This window comes from Cajanus cajan, chromosome 2 (assembly GCF_000230855.2).
Source record: "Cajanus cajan strain Asha chromosome 2, NIPB_CcT2T_4, whole genome shotgun sequence".
Lineage (NCBI taxonomy): Eukaryota > Viridiplantae > Streptophyta > Magnoliopsida > Fabales > Fabaceae > Cajanus > Cajanus cajan.
The window spans coordinates 66,140,591-66,163,958 of record NC_138518.1 but is presented as its reverse complement, the minus strand read 5'-3'; the positions used below and the strand labels follow the sequence as shown (position 1 = coordinate 66,163,958).

At 32.7% G+C, this 23,368-nt stretch overlaps 3 protein-coding genes across 3 annotated transcripts; 2 read left to right on the top strand and 1 right to left on the bottom strand.

Annotated features, from left to right (window-relative positions):
• Window positions 1-165: 165 nt before the first annotated feature.
• Window positions 166-2,105, bottom strand: UNE1 (intracellular protein transporter, putative (DUF641)). Its single transcript, XM_020350097.3, has one exon. The coding sequence runs from the start codon at window positions 1,869-1,871 to the stop codon at window positions 567-569; it is 1,305 nt and encodes a 434-aa protein (XP_020205686.1). The 5' UTR covers window positions 1,872-2,105; the 3' UTR covers window positions 166-566.
• A 4,251-nt stretch (window positions 2,106-6,356) lies between these two features.
• On the top strand, window positions 6,357-7,877 carry LOC145955142 (uncharacterized). Its single transcript, XM_083069851.1, has one exon. The coding sequence runs from the start codon at window positions 6,357-6,359 to the stop codon at window positions 7,875-7,877; it is 1,521 nt and encodes a 506-aa protein (XP_082925977.1).
• A 9,192-nt stretch (window positions 7,878-17,069) lies between these two features.
• Window positions 17,070-19,117, top strand: LOC109790846 (putative glutathione S-transferase). Its single transcript, XM_020350095.2, has 2 exons — window positions 17,070-17,530; window positions 18,486-19,117. The coding sequence occupies exons 1-2, from the start codon at window positions 17,198-17,200 to the stop codon at window positions 18,843-18,845; spliced, it is 693 nt and encodes a 230-aa protein (XP_020205684.1). The 5' UTR covers window positions 17,070-17,197; the 3' UTR covers window positions 18,846-19,117.
• The last annotated feature ends 4,251 nt before the right edge of the window (window positions 19,118-23,368 follow it).

The window sequence follows — 23,368 nt, the reverse complement described above, 5'->3', positions numbered from 1 at the left end:
TTACTTTATACAACGTTTATAGTTGAATACTACGACAGCACTTGGTTAAGTACTCAAGTCTATGCATGCTTATTAAAGTAAAACTTAACATACACTCCAGTCAAAACAACCTAATGATTATGCTTGGAATCATTACTCTTCTACTTGGCAAATCAAACCAAGTAATAGTAAGCAACTAAAAGAGACTCATCCTCCATTTATTCCACAAGATAATTTACAGTTGATACTGCTGATAACGGAATAAAACACAGAAATTGATAAGGTGTAATACCCGATGTATAGTACTATAAATTCCATACCGAGTGTCTAACAGATCCCTACTCTGAGATCAAATTTACAATAACAACTTCAAAATTGCCTAATTACATAGTTCTTTGGTATCCATCCTCAAGTAATAATACAGAAAATGAGTTGTCAAGTATTCATTTACTCCTTATTCTATTTAAGCATTATTGTAAAATGAACACTCGGTAACGGTATACATATACTTGACAACTCATTATGAGTATTATACTCATAATATTAGCATGACATGGGATAATAATACAGTAATTAATTAATACGTATTAGGAACTGGCCGGAGAACCCAGGAGAGAGAGGTAAACCTGGCTCTGAATCACCGTCTTACCTATTTTGAAACCCGGAACCACCGTGAAACCCACCCTAAGCTCGGCGGAATTGGAATCAGAAAGAGGTTCTTCCGTGACACTTTCCATGTAGACCTCAGAGAACCTGGAGTTCTTCTTAACCTGAAAAACGGTAACATCATGGCGAAACGACATCGCCAAGCAGTGCAGTGTCCAGACGCGCTTAGCCATCTCGGCGAAGGCGACGAAGAAAGCGGAATCAGGGTACCCCCCAGAGTTGACGAGCTTCCTCTGGTTCAAGTTGCCGAAAAGGGAACACTCCATTTTGGCGTGCACCACTTGGAGGTACTTGGATTTGAGGAACTTGGAGAAGGAGGAGTTTGGGTCTTGGGTCAAGCACTGTTTGGGGTTGAGAGACTTGAGCCTTTTGAAGTTGTCAAAGTTTTGGGCTTGCGAGTGTTTGATGTGTGGGTCGTGGAGGGCGAAGGATTCGAACATGGTTATGCAGAGAAAGGATTCAAAGGCGAAGGGTTTGTGAGTGGGATTGGCGAAGAGCGCGTTGGGGTGGATGAACTTGACGGCGGCTTCGAGATCCCAATGAGCAGACTCCATCTCCGTGATGATGAGGTTGGAGAAGGTTCTGACGGAACGGAGAGTGTGGTGGAGGAAGTGAAGGAAGTGGGTTGGGCTGAGGGCGGAAAGCGTGAGGGTATCCAAGAGTGACAAGGCGCCGCTGGAGTTGAGCTTCTTGTGGAGTGTTTTGTTGAAGGAAACGCAGTCGTTTAGATGTTTTTTCAAGTTGGAGATGGTAGCGTCCTTTGCGTCAAGGTCGGCTTGGAGCCTCTTGATGGTGATTTGGTAGGTCTTCATGAGGCTCTGTTGTTCTTGAATCTCGGCGAGCATGATGGTGACTTGGGGTGAAAGGTGGAGGTCTTTTTTGAAGAACTTTCGCTTGAGGTCCGATATGGCTCGGAGCTCGTCCACGACGGCTTGATCGGCGGCCTGGATGGAGTCGTTGTTGTAAGGGTGTTGGGCCATTTGGAGGTCGGCGTATGCGGCTTTTATGGTGGTGACTCCGGCGAAGAGCCTTGCTATGAGAGCCTGATCAGCCTCCATGACGGGTCTGTTTTTGGGCTTGCTGTGGGTGAAGAGATCCTCCTTCACTTTGAGGTGGGAGTTGAGCATGCAGATCCCATTGTTGGTTGCACTTCGGACCTTCTGGAATGTCTTGGCCAGTTTCTTGCTCCTGTTGTTCAGTGCTGATTTTGCTTTCATGGTTTCCATCGCACACCTTTTGTTCTTTCAACCATAAACCAAGGATATTTATATGTAACATAAATTATGGAAGTAATGGGGAAATAGGAGTGTTTTTAGAGCGCGGGAAAAGGAAAATGTGCAATGCTTTAGCTTTGTGAAGAAATTAGAAATGAAACATCTTAAATACTCCAACTAGGCTTCTACTACAAGAACTTTGACATAGAAGCCGCTCATATCTACTTTTCCCTGGCATGTTAATTTATGGAATAATATACTATACCTGTATAGCGATCCAGGGAGGTGATAGTGTGGGGCCTGTTGCCTTACGTGATTCATGGGGCTCATCTAATTCTGGACCCAACCAACTACACAAAATGGACTTACCACTAAAATTAATTAGCTTTATATTACAATCATATTAACACCACCTTACATAAATCTTTATAAATCACTTTATAACATCAGACTTACTTATATATATATATATATATATATATATTATTAGTTAATTTTGGATTTCTAATGCTTCTCTCACGTGAATAATTTACATATCGAGTGTGAAATTTTTTTAAAAAAATCATGTGTTTCAATATCAACTTAATAACAAATAATTTAATAAGCTCAAAAATAATTATTGATATTAATTTTGATATAATTTTTAAAATGTAAGTTTCAACCTAATTTAACCTTATATCACCAATATTTAAAATGAGAATTATTTTTTTTATATATTATATATAAGCTTTAATATTAGTTAATATGATATTTATAACAATTAAAAATCAATGCAAGTTACACATGTCAAAGATATATTTAATTATAAAAAATTTCTTTACATATTTAATTGGACTGGGTCGAGGTTGGAATATGAACGGCTACATTTGTCTAGCTAAGTAGCTAACCTGAATAAAGTTTACCATTGTCCAGGTTTTATGTTCAAAATATTTAATACGTACACACATCTTTATTCATGGGGGACACGGGACACTGTAGTCAGAAACATTATTGTGGTTTTCAAAAAGCTATTTCTATAGTAACCAAAACTCACAAGGGGTGAGGAAATAATATTGAATTAGCAGCAGAAGAAACAGAAACATGGAAAATGCTCTGCATTTTTTAATTCAATGTATCCAATCCCACCATTTTTTTAAAAGACAACTAATGTAAAATGATTTAATTACATTTATTCAAGTGTAACAGGAGTATTATATGTAGTAAAGTTCTCTCCCTTGTATATATTTAAATCAATTACATGTCTACAATTTAAATCTGTAATAATTAATTAAGTTGGAACAAATTTGTACAAGTTAATTCATGTGCTTGATATATTCAATTCAATTTTTATTTTTTTGTAAAAAATCATTACCATAAAATTTAGTAATATAAAAAATGTATATTTCTGATTCTGCAATTATAAATGACACTACTAAGTCCGAATGGGCAGGTGCCGAGCACAAAATGTTGACATGTGAACGAAGCAGTTCCAATTCCTTTCACATTAATAGCGTGTTTGGTTTAGATTTAGAAACGTAATTTTTCATTCTCTCTCCATGTTTATAAGGCAATTTACGTGGAAGTTACAATTTTTTGCTTCCCATAAACGTGAATTTTCACGTCTAAAAGCTAAAGCAAACACACACTAAGATATTCAATAAAATTTTCGTACAAGAATTTGTGTCATCAATTTAAAAACTTAAATTTATTGTATTAAATAAAAAATAATTGTTTTGATAGATTTTATTACTTATTTTGTTATATTTTATTCAAAAGATGATTAAAATAAGTTTAAAAGTAAAATTATGATATATTTATAATTTAAAAAGATTACATAAATACATTAAAATACCATTGATTTATTTGTTTTGATGGGTTATTATACTTGTTTTGAAGTTTGTCACTGTTACAGTCATTGCTGTTGGCGGAAAATTTCAAGTACATACTGACGCTGTGTCCAATGTCCATGTTCCGCTCAAAGCGTGAAACTGCTGCTACAAGATCCATTATCCAATTAATGTCCACTGTGGCCCGTTGGCATGATGAAAGAAGCTGAGCACATAGAAACAAATAAATAAATTGATATTGTGATAACATTTTTGTAAGTTTGTGATAGTTTTCTTTTTATTGTTTAAATATCATTAATTATTGGTTTTCTGAAAATACTTTTAGCCACCGTAATTTCGGGAAATCCTTGATCCATAATAAACTCCGTAAATATTCCAAGAAATTGAATTCTGTAGTTTATATATGAAAAATAATTTTCTTGACATCTCCATAAGCTAATCTACTCTTAAAAAGAGAAAAAAAATATATAATAGGTATATAATAAATTAGAAATAGAAAAATATAAAATATTTAGCGTCTAAATATCATTATTTTTATACATAGAAACCTCCAAAAACAAGAAGAAAAAAGAAAACAAAAAAGAGTCACGTTATCTTTTGTTTGAGGATAGGAGCTGTGTCTTGTCTGTTTCAATGCGGCAAATGAAGTAGAGATAGACTTTTTCTTCATGTTTTCTTAATAATTGCAAAATTGTTGACAGAACAAGAAAAGAAACTCAATAATGTGCTTCCATTTTTGCGTGAAAGGACTTTGGCTTTTCTTTGATCGCGAGATCACTGAAATAAAATGACGCAAGAATGCAGATATTATATCGTATAGTAGTAGAATCTTGTCTTTGTATTGGTATTACTATTTCAATTTGATATAAATATAGTTATAGACTTAGTTAGCTGTAGTACTTCATGAATCCCACTGAAGCGGAAAATGGGACCATGGATGGGAAAACATCACAAAAGAGACACAGCCGAAAGAATGATGGTGACTGAAATATAGCCTCAGTTCATTGCAGGAGATGGGGTGTACAACATTTATGGTCAACTTGGACAGTAATGTTTATAATAATATCATTGCTTTGTCTTCTTGAACATGCAACTAACAAAGTTCAGTTTAAGGAAAAAATGTATGATCCTTTATCACTAGCATTTGACTTTAAGCTGAACTATGACGTATTAATTAATTAATTTTGAATACCTATTGATGTTAGGATTTATCTAAGACATACTAATTATTACATACAACTATTTTCTTACTTGGATTTTGGACGCCATAGAAATTAAATTTCGCCTTTTATTTAATATTTATTGTTAAAAATGCTTAGAAAAAAAGGCAAGGGAACTTCTTATACAAGTATTTTGAATCAGTTCGAACTATAATAATTATGGAGATTTTATCAACAAAGCTCCCTTTAAACATAATTGATAACACCTTAACAATAGTTTTCAAACTTTTTACTAGTATAGTCTTCTTTGTCATCAAATTAGAATAATCGAAGTCTATATAAATTTTACTTTACCTTCAATTTCTCCTCATACAACTAGTATCCAACAAAACTGGATGTAAATGTGTTCGAAGTGTGAATAAAACCTGAGATTTTTAGTAAGTGAATGGTATTTTGATTGTCACAACTTACAATTTGTGTTATGCGTATCCCAACTTCATTACTCTATGTGACATTTTAGAGACGACATTACTGTATTTAACAATTAGATTATATATATGACAAGTTGGAATGTTATTGAAGACGGAGGTTTATTTTATGATTCACCAATTAAGGCATCGGTTTTGGCCAAAGAAAACAAAGTAATGGTTCAATTTAATGATATTGGTATGCTTGTCTTTTGCATCTATCACTCATAGTAAGTTTATGGTCATCGTCACGTCCGACATTCAAGTTATAATATTGCAGGAGTATTATTACTCTAACAGTGTCCAAAGTTAAAATTACGGCATCTTATTAAGAATAGACAAAGAAGCTTCGTCAACAAAAGTTCTACCTACCGATAATTATTTTATCTTTTAAGACCCGTTTCCACACATTCTCTGAAGTTTGCTGCAGGGGTTTCAAATCATTGGTTAGATTCTTTGTATCGCAGGAAAGTTAGGTCGATCCAAGTCTACTTGTGTACAATATGATTTGTGTTTATTTACAATTCAGTTAAAGGCACCTTGATCAAGTTAATTGGAATATAATATAGTTAATATTTTTTCTGTACATAAAATATATAGTTATGAAGTTCTAAATATCAAAATGTGTTTGTTCATATCTTACGCGAGGTGGCTAGGTGTATTAGAAATAGAATGATAATATCTTCATTTTATACTTATCTAGTTATAGCTGTTTCTTGTTTTTAGCTATATTCAGTTACTGTTAGATATAAAATTAGTTGTTATTTTCTGTTTTTATCCCTTAGATAAAGTTTGTCATTTGTACTGTATATATAACCCAACTCTAAAGTGTTTCGGTGCACACATGAAATCATATTCTTGAAGTTTTCTATTGATCTTTCTCTTCTTCTCTCTTTTTACAAATTCTTTCTTTATCATTTTTCTCGAGTAGGATTACAAGCACTCACATGGTATCATCGGTAAACTTCTGCTTCCGCCATTGTGTCCTCTGAAGCTTGCTTCTCTTTTGGAACCCATTTTTTTTTCCTCCCTCACAGTTTTCTCATGGAAAAATCTGACAACCCTTCTGATCACCTCGTAAATCCAGCAAATCCCCTTTTTCTACATCCAGGAGAAAACCCTGCACTCGTTCTCGTCACTCCTTTGCTCGCTGATAAAAACTATCAACAATGGAAACATGACATGATTGTGGCTCTCGAGACAAAGAACAAAGAGAAATTCGTTCTTGGCACTCTTGCTTGTCCTCCTTCCACCGATCCTCTACATGACGCTTGGAAACGATGCAACAAGATGGTGATGTCGTGGCTCACACGATCCATGAAACCTTCCATCAAACAATCGGTTATGTGGATGGACACGGCTGCTGACATTTGGTGCGATCTTCTTGAGCGTTTCTCTCATGGTGACAAATTGCGCATTGCTAATCTACAAGAGGAGCTTCAAAACTGCAAGCAAGGTGATTCCACTGTATCACAATATTATACTCGTTTGAAAATTCTTTGGAAAGAGCTTACGATGTATCGTACGCTTCTTGTTTGTACCTGTTCCTCTCCATGTAATTGTGGTTTAATTCTCAAAATCAAAAAAGAACGAGATGATGATTGTGTTATCAAGTTTCTTCGTGGCCTTAATGATGAATTCTCTCAAGTCCGTTCTCAAATCATGCTCATGGAACCTATGCCGAATCTTGTGAAATCTTTATCCCTAGTTCTTCAACAAGAACGTGAGTTAAATGGTTCTTTCTCTCATAATTCACAAGAGTCAGTTGCTAACATCAATTTTCAAGATAATTCCAACAAAAACTCTTTCACAAATCGTGGAGGTTTCTCAAATTCTCGAGGCAGAGGTCGTTCAAATAGATCCGCTGGACGCAACAATAAGTATTGTGATCATTGCCAACGAACAAATCACACTTCTGAAACTTGTTGGATCAAACATGGACTTCCAGTAGGTTACAAGAACAGTTTCAAGAATAATTCGAGTTCTTCTAAGCCTTCTACTAGTATTGCTGAAAGTGAATCTTCTATTGTCACTGAACCTTCTGCTGTGGAATCTGACAAGCCAAGTGCTCAATTTGGTTTCTCTAAGGATCAATATCAAACCATACTTGCCTTGTTATCACAATCACAAAAAGCCTCTCCTCCAGTAACAAGTGTCCATCAATGCACTGTTAATTCCTCAGGTTCTGTACCTTCCTCTTTCTCTTGGATACTGGATAGTGGTGCTACTGACCACATTTGCCCTTTCAAATCTGCTTTTAAAACTCTTAAACCAATTTCTCCTATTTCCATTCGGCTACCTAATCAACAATTTGTCATTTCTAAATTTTCTGGTACCATTATTTTAGGAAAACTCATTCTTCATGACACACTTTTTGTCCCAAAATTTTCTATCCAGTTAGTTTCTATTCCTAAATTGATTAATTTCATTGACTGCCTTGTGATATTCTGTAAAAACCATTGTATTCTTGTGCAGACAACTACCTTCAAGATGATTGGAGTAGCTAGAAAGCATCAAGGCCTGTTCCACCTCTTAAGAAATAATAATTTGAATGCATCTGAGTAAAATACTTCTTCTTGTAATTCTTCATTACAACATTCGATACTTGCTAATAATACTCATTCTTGTACCTTGTGGCACATGAAATTGGGTCATCCCTCTAATAAAATTTTGCACGTTTTGGCTTCTCAATATTATGATATTTCCTTTAATCCTGTTAATGCTTGTGATGCCTGTGCCTTTGCTAAACAAAAGAGATTGTCATACTTAACTAGTAATAGCAAATCAACCTATTTTTTTGAACTCATTCATACTGACATCTGGGGTCCCATTGCTACACCTTCCATTGAAGGATACAAATACTTCTTGAATGTAGTTGATGACTATAGCAGATTTACTTGGATTCTTCTTCTCAAAAACAAAAATGAGGTCAGACCCCTCCTTCAAAATTTCATCACTTTAACAGAAAATCAATTTTCATGCAAATTAAAGAAATTAAGATCTGACAATGGAAAAGAATTTTTCATCAATGATTTTTATAATGCAAAAGGAATTTCTCATGAGACTTCCTGTGTTGAGACCCCTCAACAAAATGGCATTGTTGAGAGGAAACATCAACACCTTCTCAATGTTTGTAGAGCTCTTCTTTTTCAAGCTAAAGTTCCTAACATTTTTTGGTCTCATTCCCTCAAATTAGCTGTTCATATTATCAATAGACTGTCTACCCCTTTTCTAAATCACCAATATCCTTATGAAATTGTTCACTCAACCAAGCCTGATCTCACTAACCTCAAAGTCTTGGCTGTCTATCTTATGCTAGTTCACTCACTGCTGGTAGAACAAAACTTGCCCCTAGAAGCTTGAAATGTATTTTTCTTGGCTACAAACCTGGGACTAAAGGTTATGTACTATATAATCTTCAATCCAAATCTGTCATTATCTCTAGAAATGTGGTGTTTCATGAGACTATATTTCCTTATCATACTTCATTGTTGGACATTTCTCATAATGAAGTTGACACTGTTAATTCTACTTCTGACCTCACTCTCTTTGATTTTCCCTCTACTTTACCCATTTCACTTGATACAACACTCACACACAATAATAACAATTCTAATGTTGTTAACGATCCCACTATTTCTGAAAATACTCAGGACAATCAAATTACCATTCCTCCTCCTAGAGCTTCTCTTAGAGTAAAGAACAGGCCTGGATACTTGGATGAATATTATTGTGGTGCAACCTTTGCATCACAATCTCACCACTCTACTTCATACCCTATGCACTTATTTCTTTCTTATGATAATTGCTCACCTGATCATATTTCTTTTTGTCATAACATCTATGCACAAGTTGAGCCTAGGTCTTTCAAAGAAGCAAATCAAATTGATTGTTGGAAACAGGCTATGGCCTCAGAACTTCAAGCTCTGGACAGAAATCACACTTGGACATTGGTTCATCTTCCTCCTGGCAAGAAATTAGTTGGTTGTCGATGGGTCTACAAGATAAAACATAAAACAGATGGTTCTATTGAGAGGTTCAAAGCTCGCTTAGTAGCCAAGGGATTCACCCAAACAGAGGGGGTTGATTACTTTGAGACATTCTCACCTGTAGTAAAACTAACTACAGTCATACTTCTCTTAGCCTTGGCAAGTGCCAACAACTGGTTCTTACACCAACTAGATGTTGATAATGCATTCCTACATGGAGACTTGCATGAGGAAGTTTACATGAAACCTCCTCCTAGTCTCTCTCTTTCTCATCCAAAGCTTGTTTGTAAGCTTCAAAAATTCATATATGGATTAAAACAAGCCAGTCGAAATTGGAATCAAAAATTGACTTCCGAGCTTTTCTTCTTGGGCTACAAACAAAGCTTCGCATACCACTCTCTATTTATGAAATGTAAGGGTTCAATGGTCACCGTTCTGTTAGTTTATGTCGATGACATAGTTCTCAGTGGTAATATCCTCTCAGAGATTCAGTTTGTCAAAAATCATCTTCATTCCAGATTCCATATTAAAGATCTTGGTCCTCTCAAGTATTTTTTAGGTCTTCAGGTTGCTAGATCCAAAACTGGTTTGGTTTTAAATCAAAGAAAATATTGTTTAGAATTGCTTTTTGAATCAGGCATGCTTGGCTGCAAGCCTTCGTCTACTCCTGCCGACCCCTGTGTCAAACTTCATGCAGATCAAGGCATTATACTCTCAGATCCTTCTCCATTCCGAAGACTCATTGGTAGATTACTTTATTTGACTAATACCAGGCCCAAAATTGGCTTTGCTGTACAACAACTTAGTCAATTTGTTTCCTGCCCAAGGGAACCACACATGCAACAAGCAATGAGGATACTTAAGTACTTGAAGAATGCCCCTGGTTTTGGCCTTTTCTATCCATCTAATACTACTCTTAAAATTCAAGCTTTTTCAGATTCTGACTGGGCAACTTGTGCTAGAACCAGAAGATCTGTTACAGGTTATTGTGTTTTCTTAGGCAAGTCCTTGATTACATGGAAATCGAAGAAACAAAGTACTGTGTCAAGATCCTCTTCTGAAGCTGAATATAGGGCATTAGCTTCTTTAGCTTGTGAACTACAATGGCTCCAATACTTGTTCCAAGATCTGCACATCTCTGTTGCAACTCCTTATACTACATTCTGTGATAGTCAATCAGCAATTCAAATTGCTAAAAATCCCACATTTCATGAGAGAACCAAACATATAGAGGTTGATTGTCATATCACTAGACAGAAAATTCAAGATGGTCTCATCAAATTACTACATGTTCCCTCTGCAAGTCAATTGGCTGATGTATTTACCAAGTCTCTTTATCCTAATCCTTTTAACATAGCTATTTCCAAGTTGGGACTTCACAATATACATGCCCACCTTGAGAGGGGGTATTAGAAATAGAATGATAATATCTTCATTCTATACTTATCTAGTTATAGCTTTTTCTTGTTTGACTAAAAACCTAATTTGGTCCCTTATAATCTTTTTTTGTTTCAATTTAGTCCCTCATTAATTTTTGGTCTCAATTTGGTCCCAAACTAATTAATTGGTTTCAATTTAGTCCCAAATTAATTAATTGGTTTCAATATGGGACTTTCCGTCCAAATTGCTTTAACGGTGTTAACTTTTGGCCACGTGGATGCCACGTAGATGCATACGTGGATGCCACGTGGATGAGAATTTTTTTTAAAACACCTGGACCCATAACGGCCCGTTCTGAAACCGAAACGGGCCGTTCTGGGTGCACTTTTGGTGTGTTAATTTTGCATCCGGAACGACCCATTCCAGGTGCAAAATTAACACAACGAAAATGCAAACAGAACGGCCCGTTCGGGTTTCAGAACGGGCCGTTCCGGTTTTATTTTATTTTTTATATATATAAAATATTAATAATTTTATAAAATATATATTATTAATTATATTTTAATTATGTTATTATATCTAATAAAATAAATATATTAATATTTTTTATATTTTATTTTATTATGTTTATTTTATTAATTTTTATCATTTTATTCTTTTAATCTTAAATAAGTTGTAAAAAATTATAAAGTGATATTTAAATATTTCTTCAAACAGAAAGAGAAAGAAAAAAATTATTACTCTATTTATAAGATAATTATATTTTATGAAAATAAGTAATTTTAAAATTTTTACCATAAAAAAATATTTTTCAAAATTATTATATTTTTTAATAAAATTAATCAAGAATATTGGTTTAATTGCATTTTTTATCTCTCAAGTATTACAATTGTGCAGTTTTGTGATCTCCAAGATTTTAATTGCATAATTTTAGTCCTTAAAGAATTACAATTGCGCGATTTTGGTCCTTCAATTTTTAATTGAACAATTTTAGTCCCTCGAATATCATAATAGTATGATTTTTGTTTCTCCCATTAAAAATTAATAATTTTAATATATATATATATATATATATATAATGTTTTAAAATTAAATAATTATTTATCTATTCAAATTAATGTATATTATAATTTTGGATATTATATCAATAATATTATTAATATATTTATAGATAAACTAATAATTTGATAAATATAACTTGTTATATATTAATATACTTTTACAAAAATATAAGTATATTAATTAGAAATATATATCTGATCTTATATATTTATATTTTTGTAAAAGTATATTAATATATATTAAGTTATATTTATCAAATTATTAGTTTATTTATAAATATAGTAAAAATATTATTGATATTAATTTATCAGTAATATTAAAATACTAATAATATATAAATTTTATTTATTTAGTAATAATAAATATATATCATTTGATACATTAAAAAAAATAATATACGTTAATTTAAATAAACAAACAATTATATAGTTTTAAAACATTATATATATATATATATATTAAAATTATTAAATTATTAAATTTTTAATGAGAAAGACTAAAATTGAACAATTATGATATTTAAGAGATTAAATTTGTTCAATTAAAAATTGTGAGATTAAAATTACACAACTATAATCTTTTAAGGACTGAAATTACTTAATTAAAACTTTAGAGATCAAAATTGCATAATTATAATATCAAAAACACAATTAAGCAAAAAAATATTTTATTCACAGTTTTGGAACGGGCCGTTCTGAATCCAGAACGGCCCATTCTGAAAGCAGAACGGGTCGTTCTGTTTTTAGAACAGCCCGTTATGCGTCACTGATGGTGTTTTAATTTTGCAACCAGAACGGCCCGTTCCGGTTTCAGAACGGGCCGTTCCGGTCCAGGTGTTTTCAAAAAAAATTCTCATCCACGTGGATGCCACGTATGCATCTACCTGGCATCCACGTGGCCAAAAGTTAACTCCGTTTAAATAATTTGGACGGAAGTCCCACATTGAAACTAATTAATTAATTTGGGACTAAATTGAAACTAATTAATTAGTTTGGGACCAAATTGAGACCAAAAATTAATGAGGGACTAAATTGAAACAAAAAAAGATTATAAGGGACCAAATTAGGTTTTTAGCCTTCTTGTTTTTAGCTATATTCAGTTACTGTTAGATATAGGATTAGTTGTTATTTTCTGTTTTTATCCCTTAGATAAAGTTTTTCATTTGTACTGTATATATAACCCAACTCTAAAGTGTTTCGGTGCACACATGAAATCATATTCTTGAAGTTTTCTATTGATCTTTCTCTTCTTCTCTCTTTTTACAAATTCTTTCTTTATCGTTTTTCTCGAGTAGGATTACAAGCACTCACAAGGTGGACCAGCTGGTTAAATAATTTATAATGAGCCAATGTTTACTAACAGTTTGGATTTTTTGATTGAATGTTGTAGGGTTTAGATGCATTACGGTAGCTAATTAGTTTTGATAGGCTGAGTTTATTTCAGTTCGAAAATTATAAAAGTTGAGGTTATTTATTTATTTATTTATTTTTGTAATAAGGTTAATTTTTAGGATACAATTTGTCTTGTTTGAAGGTTTGTCCTAACACTTTAAAGTCTACTTAAGTGATCTAACTTATTTGAAGCTTCTATGATGGTGATACTATGATTTTATTTTTGTAGATGTATCGAATAGGTCCCAAATTCCTATACCAAAGACTTGTTGACTATTGCTTTCAAATCAGTAAGTGATGAGCCTAAATTATACTTGTTTTTATACAAGATTTAATGATCAAATTCTTCCATTCTTTGTATCATTGCATTTTAATTGTTCTCATTTTGGTTTCTTTTGTATATGCAGGTATTCAAGTAGAGAATTGAGGATAAAAAGGCCATTGGAGTGGAAACTCAAAGAATTAAGGAGCAGAGAAGGCTACCGCGCTGAGCGCGCCAGAACACGCGCCGAGCGGGCACAAAACAGAGAGAACTCTCAGCCTTTGGAGCTTCACGCTGAGCGCGCAAGTAAAACGCGCTGAGCGCGCTCGAGGCCGAGAGCAATTGGAGCATCAGGGAAAGCACCCGCGCTGAGCGCGCAGCTTAACGCGCTGAGCGCGTAAAACCTAATCTGTCTCCCCAAATGCGTATAAAAGGCAAATTTTGAGGGTTTTCTCCCTCATTCACTCAGGGGCGCCTCCAGGAGCTGTGGAAGGGATTCCCAGAGCTTGGGAACGGCCATGGTGGATCATTCCTTCGGTTCTTCCTTTCCTCTTCCATCTCTATTTTATTTTTCCCCTCTTTGTTTTGAGAGGTTCTATCCTTTGTATTGGGGTTTTGATGTAACCAACAAACTTTATTGTAATCCTTTTGTGTTAATGATATATATATGTTTTGTTTCATTCTTTGTTGTGTATGATTCCATGCTTAATGCTTGCTTTGGCTTGATCACCCTTTGCATGATTTAAGGTTTCATTGAGTATTGGGAAATATCCTTGAAACTAGTTCTGAACATATGCCTAGTGGGAATTGTACCTAGGGATAGGGCTTGACCCATTAGTAGTCTTAAAACCCTAACCGGTAATGCGGGTGGAGGTATTGAGTACTCAAGGGATTGATATTCAATATTTTGCACCTAGGCTCTTTCTCTAAGGAATTAGGTCTGAGTAAATTTATGGTTGACTGAACAATGAATGTAACAAGAGACATAGGATTCACTAGTGTTTGTTTGGTGGAATCAAACCCCCACAACTTCAAGTGTCCATTTTACCATTTCTCACCCCATTTCATTTCTAATTCATTTATTTGTGTTTTAACAATTCCAGTAGTTTTGTTCTTAAATTCATTCATATTTATTGGGATTGTTCTCAAGTCACAAGTAGCCAATGAATGCTTAGTTTACCTTCTAATCCCTGTGGATACGATATTTTTACTACTTGTACGGCCGGTACACTTGCCGTATTTGAGTCCGTTGAGGGAAGTAACCTAATCTATAATTATAATAAAAAGTACTTCAACGGAAATCTCAACAGTAAGATACCCCCATGATAGTGTCGCAAGGATCTGGATGTCACATGGATAGGCTAGACATAATACTTTGGTAGGTTGATAAGTGTTTGGTCCGATGGACATTTCCCTCCGTGATCAAGCTTGGGTAGAAAATACGATCCAACCATTATGCGATAATAAAAGGTCTTAAATGTATTTAAATGACTAGATCTTTAAAAGTAATATTTTTTCATCTATACACACACATACACACACACACACACACACACACACACACACACACACACACATATATATATATATATATATATATATGTATGTATTTGACCTTCAAAAGGTACACTTTTACTAAGAAATAGATCCAAACACTTTAAACATCTACTAACTTAAACATTAGAATCCTTTTTGTAATTACAAAAATCATTTGCAATCTTGGAAATTGAGGACCGAGGACTAAGGATTGAGAATCGAAGACTAAAGACTTTGGATTGAAGGTTTTGGACAAATACTTCACAACAAGTACAAGAGATTTTACCATTAAGTTGAACCATGGTGTCAGGAGTATAAGGTTGGTCTAGTAGTTTGGGGAGGAGGGGCATATGATTGGAATGATAAGGAGAGTATGTGTTTGCATCCCTCAACTAACATAACAACTAACAATTAACATTTATCGATAAGAAAAAATGGTGTTACCATTAAATTATGCACCATCTTGTGACTACCAAACATGGTAGCCATCAATGAAATCCAAACACTATCTTTTAAAACACATTTTACATAAACACAATGTAGGGATAACAAAGTGGATCTACTCACCTAAAGCGAAGTGGGACAAATTGACCCACCAAAAAAGTAGGGCAAGGTGGGTTAGTCCACCAAAAAAAATAGGATAAAAAAATGCAACTCGCCCCACTTAGTGTAGGTTGACAAGTTGACCCACTTTAATGAGTTGGTAAGTTAAAAATGATAAATTAATAAGTTGACCCACCTTCAACCCATCCATTTAAAAAAAAAATCAATTAAAATATTTCAACATACGTTATTACTTTAACTTATATTTTATTATTATTTGTAAAATTTATTAGATGTATTATATTTTGATAAAAAGGGATAAAGTAATATATATATATTTATTTTAAAAAAAGATATTATACATGAAAATGTGCTAGTAAAAAAACATGTGATTAAAACAATATACTTCTGTTTCATATAAAATGAGAATAATTATCTAATAAAAGAAGTTAAATTATAAAATAAAAATATTGATCAAATATAAATTCACTACAAGTTTATCTTTTAAAAATATAAATAAAAAAAGGTTGGAGGGTTGAACCTGTTGGGTTGGCCTATTTGGCAAGGTGAGTTAGTGAGTTTATTAGTCCAATCCAACTCACCAAAATTAGGTGAATTGATGGATTGACTAACCTAATTCAACACACATTGTTATCCCCGAAACAATGCTAGCTAAGTTGTGATTGTTGTGATAAGAAAAATTAAGTTGTCTTGATTTTTTATTGGGAATTTATTTCTTTTTCTAATGTGTCAACATTGTTTAATTAAATAAGCATGATCCATTTTAAAAAATCTATGTTTAGTCTATTTGTTCTTAAAGGCTTATGGGGGTGAAAATATGTCAAGTGAACTATTAAGGCTCATGCTTTTAAATAAATCGAGTTAGACCTTAGATATTTATCTTTAATGAGTTAGGTTCAAACTTTGTAATTATAAGTTAGATTAAAGTAAAACTTATCAAAGTTTAGTTTGACCAAACATATTTTCACCTCTAAATATTTTATTTAATATTAAAGTTTTTGGACAAGTCTAATTCATATAATTAATATTTATTTTATATATAGTAATTTAAGATTTAAATATTTGCTTTCATCCTTACAAATATCATTTTATTTGTTTATTTTAATTCTAGTAAATTATATTTTTTAACCTTTATCACTACAAAAATTTTATATACAATGACATGTAAAAAATGTTACTACAGATATAGATATAAATCTATTTGACATATAATTACACACAATTTTAATGTTCATTTTGAATGAAATTTAACAACATATATTATATTTCATTATAATCTATATATAACATTGACTCTTTTTCTACATGGAACAATAGGATCAAATACACATTAAAAAGATTACAAAAAAGTTTTATTCTCATGTTACCTATATTTTTTTTGTTCATTAGCTAAAATTTTAAGTGTTTTTTTCTCCTTCTACACTCCAAACCCACCAAACCCAAATTCATCGTGGGAGCAATACTTTTTGTTTGTTTTTGTTTTTTGCATTTTACTTTTTTCTTGAAGCTTCCCGAACCTGCACTGATGCAGATGATATTTATTTTAATTTAAATTTCTTGCGCAGAAAGTAAAGAGTGGACAAATGGGCCTATCCATTCACTCCACCTTGTTCCGCCCTTTGAATAGTCAAATATTACGTAGGGTGAGAGGCCTTATATTAGTATTAGTAAAGTAGTTTCAGTGTTGAGAAGAAGATAGATATGGAAATAAGGAGAGAGATGATGGGAAGTGAAAAGGTGAAGTTAGTGAGTTCAGTGTTGAGTCCAGTTGGTCGCAGAGTTGAATGGGTGCTAAAGCTGAAGGGTGTTGATTACGAGTATGTGGAAGAAGATCTCTTCAACAAAAGCAACCTCCTTCTGGAACTGAACCCGGTTCACAAGAAGGTTCCGGTTCTTGTTCACCATCACAAACCGATTGCTGAGTCACTCATCATCCTTCAATACATCGACCAAACATGGAACCAATATCCACTGTTGCCCCAACATCCTTATCAAAGGGCGCTTGCACGCTTTTGGGGCACTCTTGCTGATAAGGTAATTTATCACACCTTCATCTTCTTCTTCTTCTTTTACCTTTTCAATTTTTCATGTTTCATGGATTCACTCTTTCTTTCCAATGTAAATAACACACATTCTCACCACCAGGGGTAAAATGGACAACACGACTATATTTTTAATATTTATTAATTAAATATTTTATAATATAATAAATCATTTTTTGTTAAGAAAAATAATGTAAGATATTTAATTTTCTTGCCAATTTAATTTATATAATCATTATAAAAAGTTTTTATATAATTATTATTATTTTCACTCAAATAAAGTAACAAATAATAGTGTAATATATTTTTTAATTTATTTTTTGCTTTCTATTTTTTTTTTCTTACTTCATATGCATCTCACTCTTCGTAAAGCGCAGAGAAAGTAAAATTCTCCTTTTCCTATTTCCACTTTTTTTTTGTTTTTTTTTTTATTTTATAAACGTGATTTCAGGATAAAGTTATATACCTACTTAAGCTTTGATGTTTAAGTTAAAATTGAAGTTGAGTTTCTGATTAAAGAATACTAATTTAAATTACTTGTAGTAATGACTTTCGATGCCTTTTTAACGGTATAAGAGTTTTGCTTAATTTTATATATAATTTAAATTATCATTCAATCAGAAATAACTTTTGAAGTAGTTATGTAAAAATAAAAAAAAAATACTATATATAATAATTTGTAATTAAATAATACTATAAAAATATTTTTATACTATTCACACATAATTTAGTGGTAATGATAAGAATGAATGCAAAATATGATATTACTTTATGAACAGACCACCGAAAAAAAGCAAATAATTGAAATGTTTGGGCTTTAAATAAACTCTTTTGAAGGGCACATAGCAATTGGGCCATGGACTATTAAGCCCGAATTGAGAAGAGCTTTGAGTAATTTCCTGCATGAATTGAATAGGTAATTTTTGAATGAAAATGTAATGTAACAGCTTGCAAAGACATCATGGGATGCAATGTGTGGCAGCGGGGATGAACAGGAGAAGACAGTGAAGGAAGCGAGAGAAGTAATGGATAAGTTAGAAGAAGAGATTAAGGGGAAGAGATTCTTTGGAGGGGACAGAATAGGGTACATTGACATTGCATTTGGATGGATCCCTTGCTGGCTTCCTGTTTGGGAAGAGGTTGGGTCAATGCAAATAGTAGAGCCTTTGAAACACACTGCCATATCTGCATGGATCAACAATTTTCTGAGCCACCCTGTTATCAGTCACAACTTGCCACCAAGAGACAAACTGCTTCTTTATTCCCAACGTCGCAAAAAGGACTTTTCCTCTACTCTTCGTCCTTAGGAAAAACCTATCCATCTTTGCATGCATGCACATTATGTGTGTCTTTTCAATTACTTTGAATTTAATAAGAAACTTAAGGGCTGTTAAATAAATACTGAGAGGATTTCAGGGAGCCATGAAATATCTAATTACATTTTGGGCTACAAATCCCTCTCACTTGTCGTAATTGCTACTAGGTTCACATGAACCTGTTGCTAGCTAGCTCTGTCCTTTCTGCAAATTATTATTGTTATGGTCCCTCCAATTTCTATGTCACGAGTTGGATTTATTAATTGATTTGTCTCTTATACAAATTTAGCTTCATAGTCTTTACCAAAAAAAAAAAAATTTAGCTTCATAGTAATTTTTAATGACATGATATTTTTTTTAAGTAGATATTATATTGTTTAAAATTTTACATAAACTATAAATATATACTCTTTCTATTCTATAATGACCGTAGTAATATTATTAATAGTAATTAATTGTACATTTGTACTCATCTCATGACAAAATACACCTACTCGTAATTATAATTTTATAAAATTTTAATTGGATTTTTTTTGTCAATAAGTGAAGAAAATATATATATATATATATACTCTAAAAAAAATAGAAATAAAAATATATATTAACTCTCGAAGAGGGAAAAAAAACGTGCATGAGTGATGCTAGAAGAAAATTTACAAATAAAAAAAATTATGAAAAAAAAAATTTTGCCCACCAAAATTTTATCACAAAAAAATTAAGAAAAACAGTGGCGATAAAAAGGAGGTAAAATTGTATGGAAAACAAAGGAGGGAAGAATTATTATGTAGGTAAAAACTCTACATTGAAGGGATAAAAAGAGGAAAATTAGAGCCTTAAGTCTTTGGGTACATGACAAAATTTATGTATATCACAATAAAAATTTCACATTTCTCCCATCTCTGTTATGCAATTTCTCAATCTTTTATCCGTGCTAAAAGAAATTATGCACCATACAAAAAAATTAAGAGTTAATGAAAAGAAGTAAAATATAAAAAAAGTCAAGAATTTTCGTACTTAAGTGTATGTGTTTTACTATTCTTTTGTAAGCGAAAATTTAATCAAATTTTATATCTTAATTAATATAATTAATAATAATAATAATAATAATTTAATTTCAAAATACTAGCTACTTTATACTACAATCAATAATACCCACCCCTGCCTGAACCTACCTTGATTTAGATGGGAAAATTCGTGTTTATCAGGTTCGAGTTTTTCCGATTGATAAAATCGGGGGCGGGGACGGGAATGTTAATACCCACCCCGCCGCGCTTAATAATATAATTAAAAAATTACTTTTATATATATATATATATAAAAACAAAAATAAAAAATATTTATATGTAAAAGTTTATATTATTTTACTTTTTTTTATTTTTTTAAAATTGTTCATATTTATTTAAAATAAAAAAGAAAAGAAAAAAAATAAGAGCGGGGGCGGGGCAGGAAAACCCGAACCCCGCTGAGAGCGGGGATGGGGACCCAAATTTTACTCCCGGCGAGTATCGGGGACGGGGGCAAGGGCGAGGAACGTAAAATCTGCCCCGCCCCACCCCGTTGTCATACCTAATCATACCACCTTCTCGCAATTATGATTTTATAAAATTCTAATTAGATTTTTTTTTGTCATTAAACGAAGAAAATATAATATATATCCTATAAAAAAAAAGTGAAGAAAAAATCTTATCTCGCCAAAATTTTATTACAAAAAATTAATAAACATAATGACTACAAAGGAGGTAATGATTGTATAAAAATTAAAGAAGGGGAGAATTATGGTGTAGCAATAACTTTACAATGAAGGGATAAAAAGGAAAAATTAGTGCCGTAAGTTTTTGTGTACATGAAAAAAATTATGCATACCACAATAAAATTCTTCATTTCTCCCATCTGGTTATGCCATTTCATAATTTATCATTTATGTTGAAAAGAATTATGCATCATAGAAAAAATTAAGAGTTAATAAAGATGAGTAAAATATAGAAAAGTCAAGAATTTTTGTACTCAAGTCTTTGTGTTGTACTAATTCTTTGAAAGTTTTTGTCTTTTGTGATTCTTCAATTTCTAGGCTAATGAATATTGACATTAAGTGAGATATCAAAATGTGTAAAATGGAAGAAAAAAAAGAAGAAGAAGAAAATTATTGGGAAGTGAGGAATATGCATACATAAGTTCTTTGTGATTGGTAATTTCCCAATTTCTAATCACAAATGACAATAGTCATTAAGTAGGTTATCAAGATGAGAAAAAAACATAGAACATGAAGTCTCCCATTTACATTCATAACAAAAAATTATGCTTATCGCAATTTCAAATTCTTTTCATTCGTGATTTCACAATTTTTCCATTCCCATTAAAAATAAGGGGTTGCTAGTGTACCCCCAATAAATGAGAGGTTTAAGTACTGTATCTAATGTGTATGTACACATCATTTAAATGTCATGTCAGCCTTTTAAATAAGAATTATTTTGTATTTAAATTTTTATTATTTATTTTTAAGTTTTTATTAATATTTTTATAATTATACAGTAACCCTTGTTTTACCTGATCTCTCCTCTTCCCTCCGTCTCCCTCCGCCCCTTCCTCCTCTCCTCTGCCCTTCCCTCCTCTTCCCCGCCCCTCCCTCTTCTCCCTCCTCTCCCGCCTTGTTGACCTCTCTACCGTTGACGCTGCCACCCACTCCCCTCCACTAATGCCTGCAGATTGCGCAAGGGAAAGGCCTGTGCAAGGCCTGAAGATGAGGAGACTGAAACCACCGACATCCATCGCACGAGTTTGCTTGGAGAGAGGCTCAATCGTGCACTAATACGACCACTCTCGTTAGAGCCACCATCTCGAGAAGCTGATACTCGATCTCCACCTGTTGTGTCCTCCACGACTCGCCGGCAATAGCGGTCTCCGCCTTCGCCGTCTCGCTCGTCGGCCTGTAGAGAGGGAAGAAACAGGAAGCCAAAAAGACAGGAAGCCAGAAAGATTCCGGAAAAAAAAAAAAAAAAAAAAAAGTGGACTTCATATTAACCATTTATCTGACGTGGGTGTGAATTTTAAATAATTAAAAAATTATAAATAACTTGAATTTACACGTAAGTGACACATCATCAACAATACCGGTACCCTTCTTTTATAGAGGGTACCGTAGAAATTCTCTTAAAAATAAATATGCCTGATAGAAAAATTGATTTAACAAAAAGAAGAAAAATGTAGAAAAGTGAAGAATTTATATACTTGATGATTTTGTGTTTTTCTGATCTCTTTGAAGTCTTTATTTTTCATGATTCTATAATTTCTAGTGCTAATGAAAATAGTTATTAACCGATAGGTCAAAATATCAAAAGACAAAAATTGATTATTGACCATTTCATAATTAATAACAAACATCCGATTTCTTATATTCATAATTAGATATTATTATATTACAAATAATCATTAAAAATTATTTATATAATAACATGGTGATTCTTATAAAAGAGCGAAAAAAATAGACTATCCTAAATTTAATAATATTAAGATAAAAACAACTAAAAATAACTTTATGTACACATATCCGTCAATATAATATTCACGAATACTGATTTTGATTCAATAAAATATTGTGTTTATTTTTTATTCTTTTAAAATTTGAAATTATTATTAAGATTGATTATTTTCAGATTATAGTTTCGTAGCATTATTTAAGAAAACTGTTTGTTTTTTTCAAAAGAAAAACTGTTGGAAAGGGAGCTAAAGTCAAATTAATGAAACTAAATAGTCTTCATGTTTAGTCACAAATTATTAGGTGATTTAGTATTTAAATTAAATGTTCATAATCTAACAAAATCACCTAATAATTTTTCTTGCTCAGCAGTCAGCACGAGCGGTGGAAAAGAAGCCATAAAAAAATTGGTAAGATTGTGACACGTGACGGGAAACGACAATGATAAAAGAGAAGAAGCCGACACAAAGATAATTTGGTGAAATTACGAAAATAAGCGATCAACACAGAATAAATGGAATAAGAAGGCGCGTAGAAGAAAAGAATGAAGTGAAGCTCCGAAGTCGGAAAGAAAAGAAGATGGAAAACGAAGATGTGAAGCTGTTCAACTTTTGGGTGAGTCCATTCGGCAAAAGGGTGGAGTGGGCCTTGAAACTCAAGGATGTAAAGTACGACTATGTCGAAGAAGATATCTTCAACAAGAGCAATCTCCTTCTCCAGTTGAACCCGGTTCACAAGAAGGTTCCGGTTCTTGTGTACAGCTGCGTACAGCTGCCACCACCTTTCGGTGGTTTTCTAATTTTATATTAGAAGCGGGTCCCACATAATAATAAAATAATATTAAAAGTTTAGGAGAAATTACGAAAATGCCATTGGGACTTTCCTATAAATAGGGAAGCTGAAAACCATAATTTTCATCCCAAACCTTCTTCTCTTCTCTCTTCCTCTCTTATACACCTTGAGATCTGTTCTCGGTAGTAGTAGTCTCCTAATTCAAAGGAGTAAGTTATAGAGAGAGAAGTGTTGTAATTTCCTCCCTTTC

Coding starts and splice junctions, on each gene's coding strand:
- UNE1 (XM_020350097.3), bottom strand. CDS start 1,871: ATGGAAACCATGAAAGCAAAATCAGCACTGAACAACAGGAGCAAGAAA.
- LOC145955142 (XM_083069851.1), top strand. CDS start 6,357: ATGGAAAAATCTGACAACCCTTCTGATCACCTCGTAAATCCAGCAAAT.
- LOC109790846 (XM_020350095.2), top strand. CDS start 17,198: ATGGAAATAAGGAGAGAGATGATGGGAAGTGAAAAGGTGAAGTTAGTG. Junction 17,531..18,485: donor GGGGCACTCTTGCTGATAAG/GTAATTTATCAC, acceptor GTAATGTAACAG/CTTGCAAAGACATCATGGGA.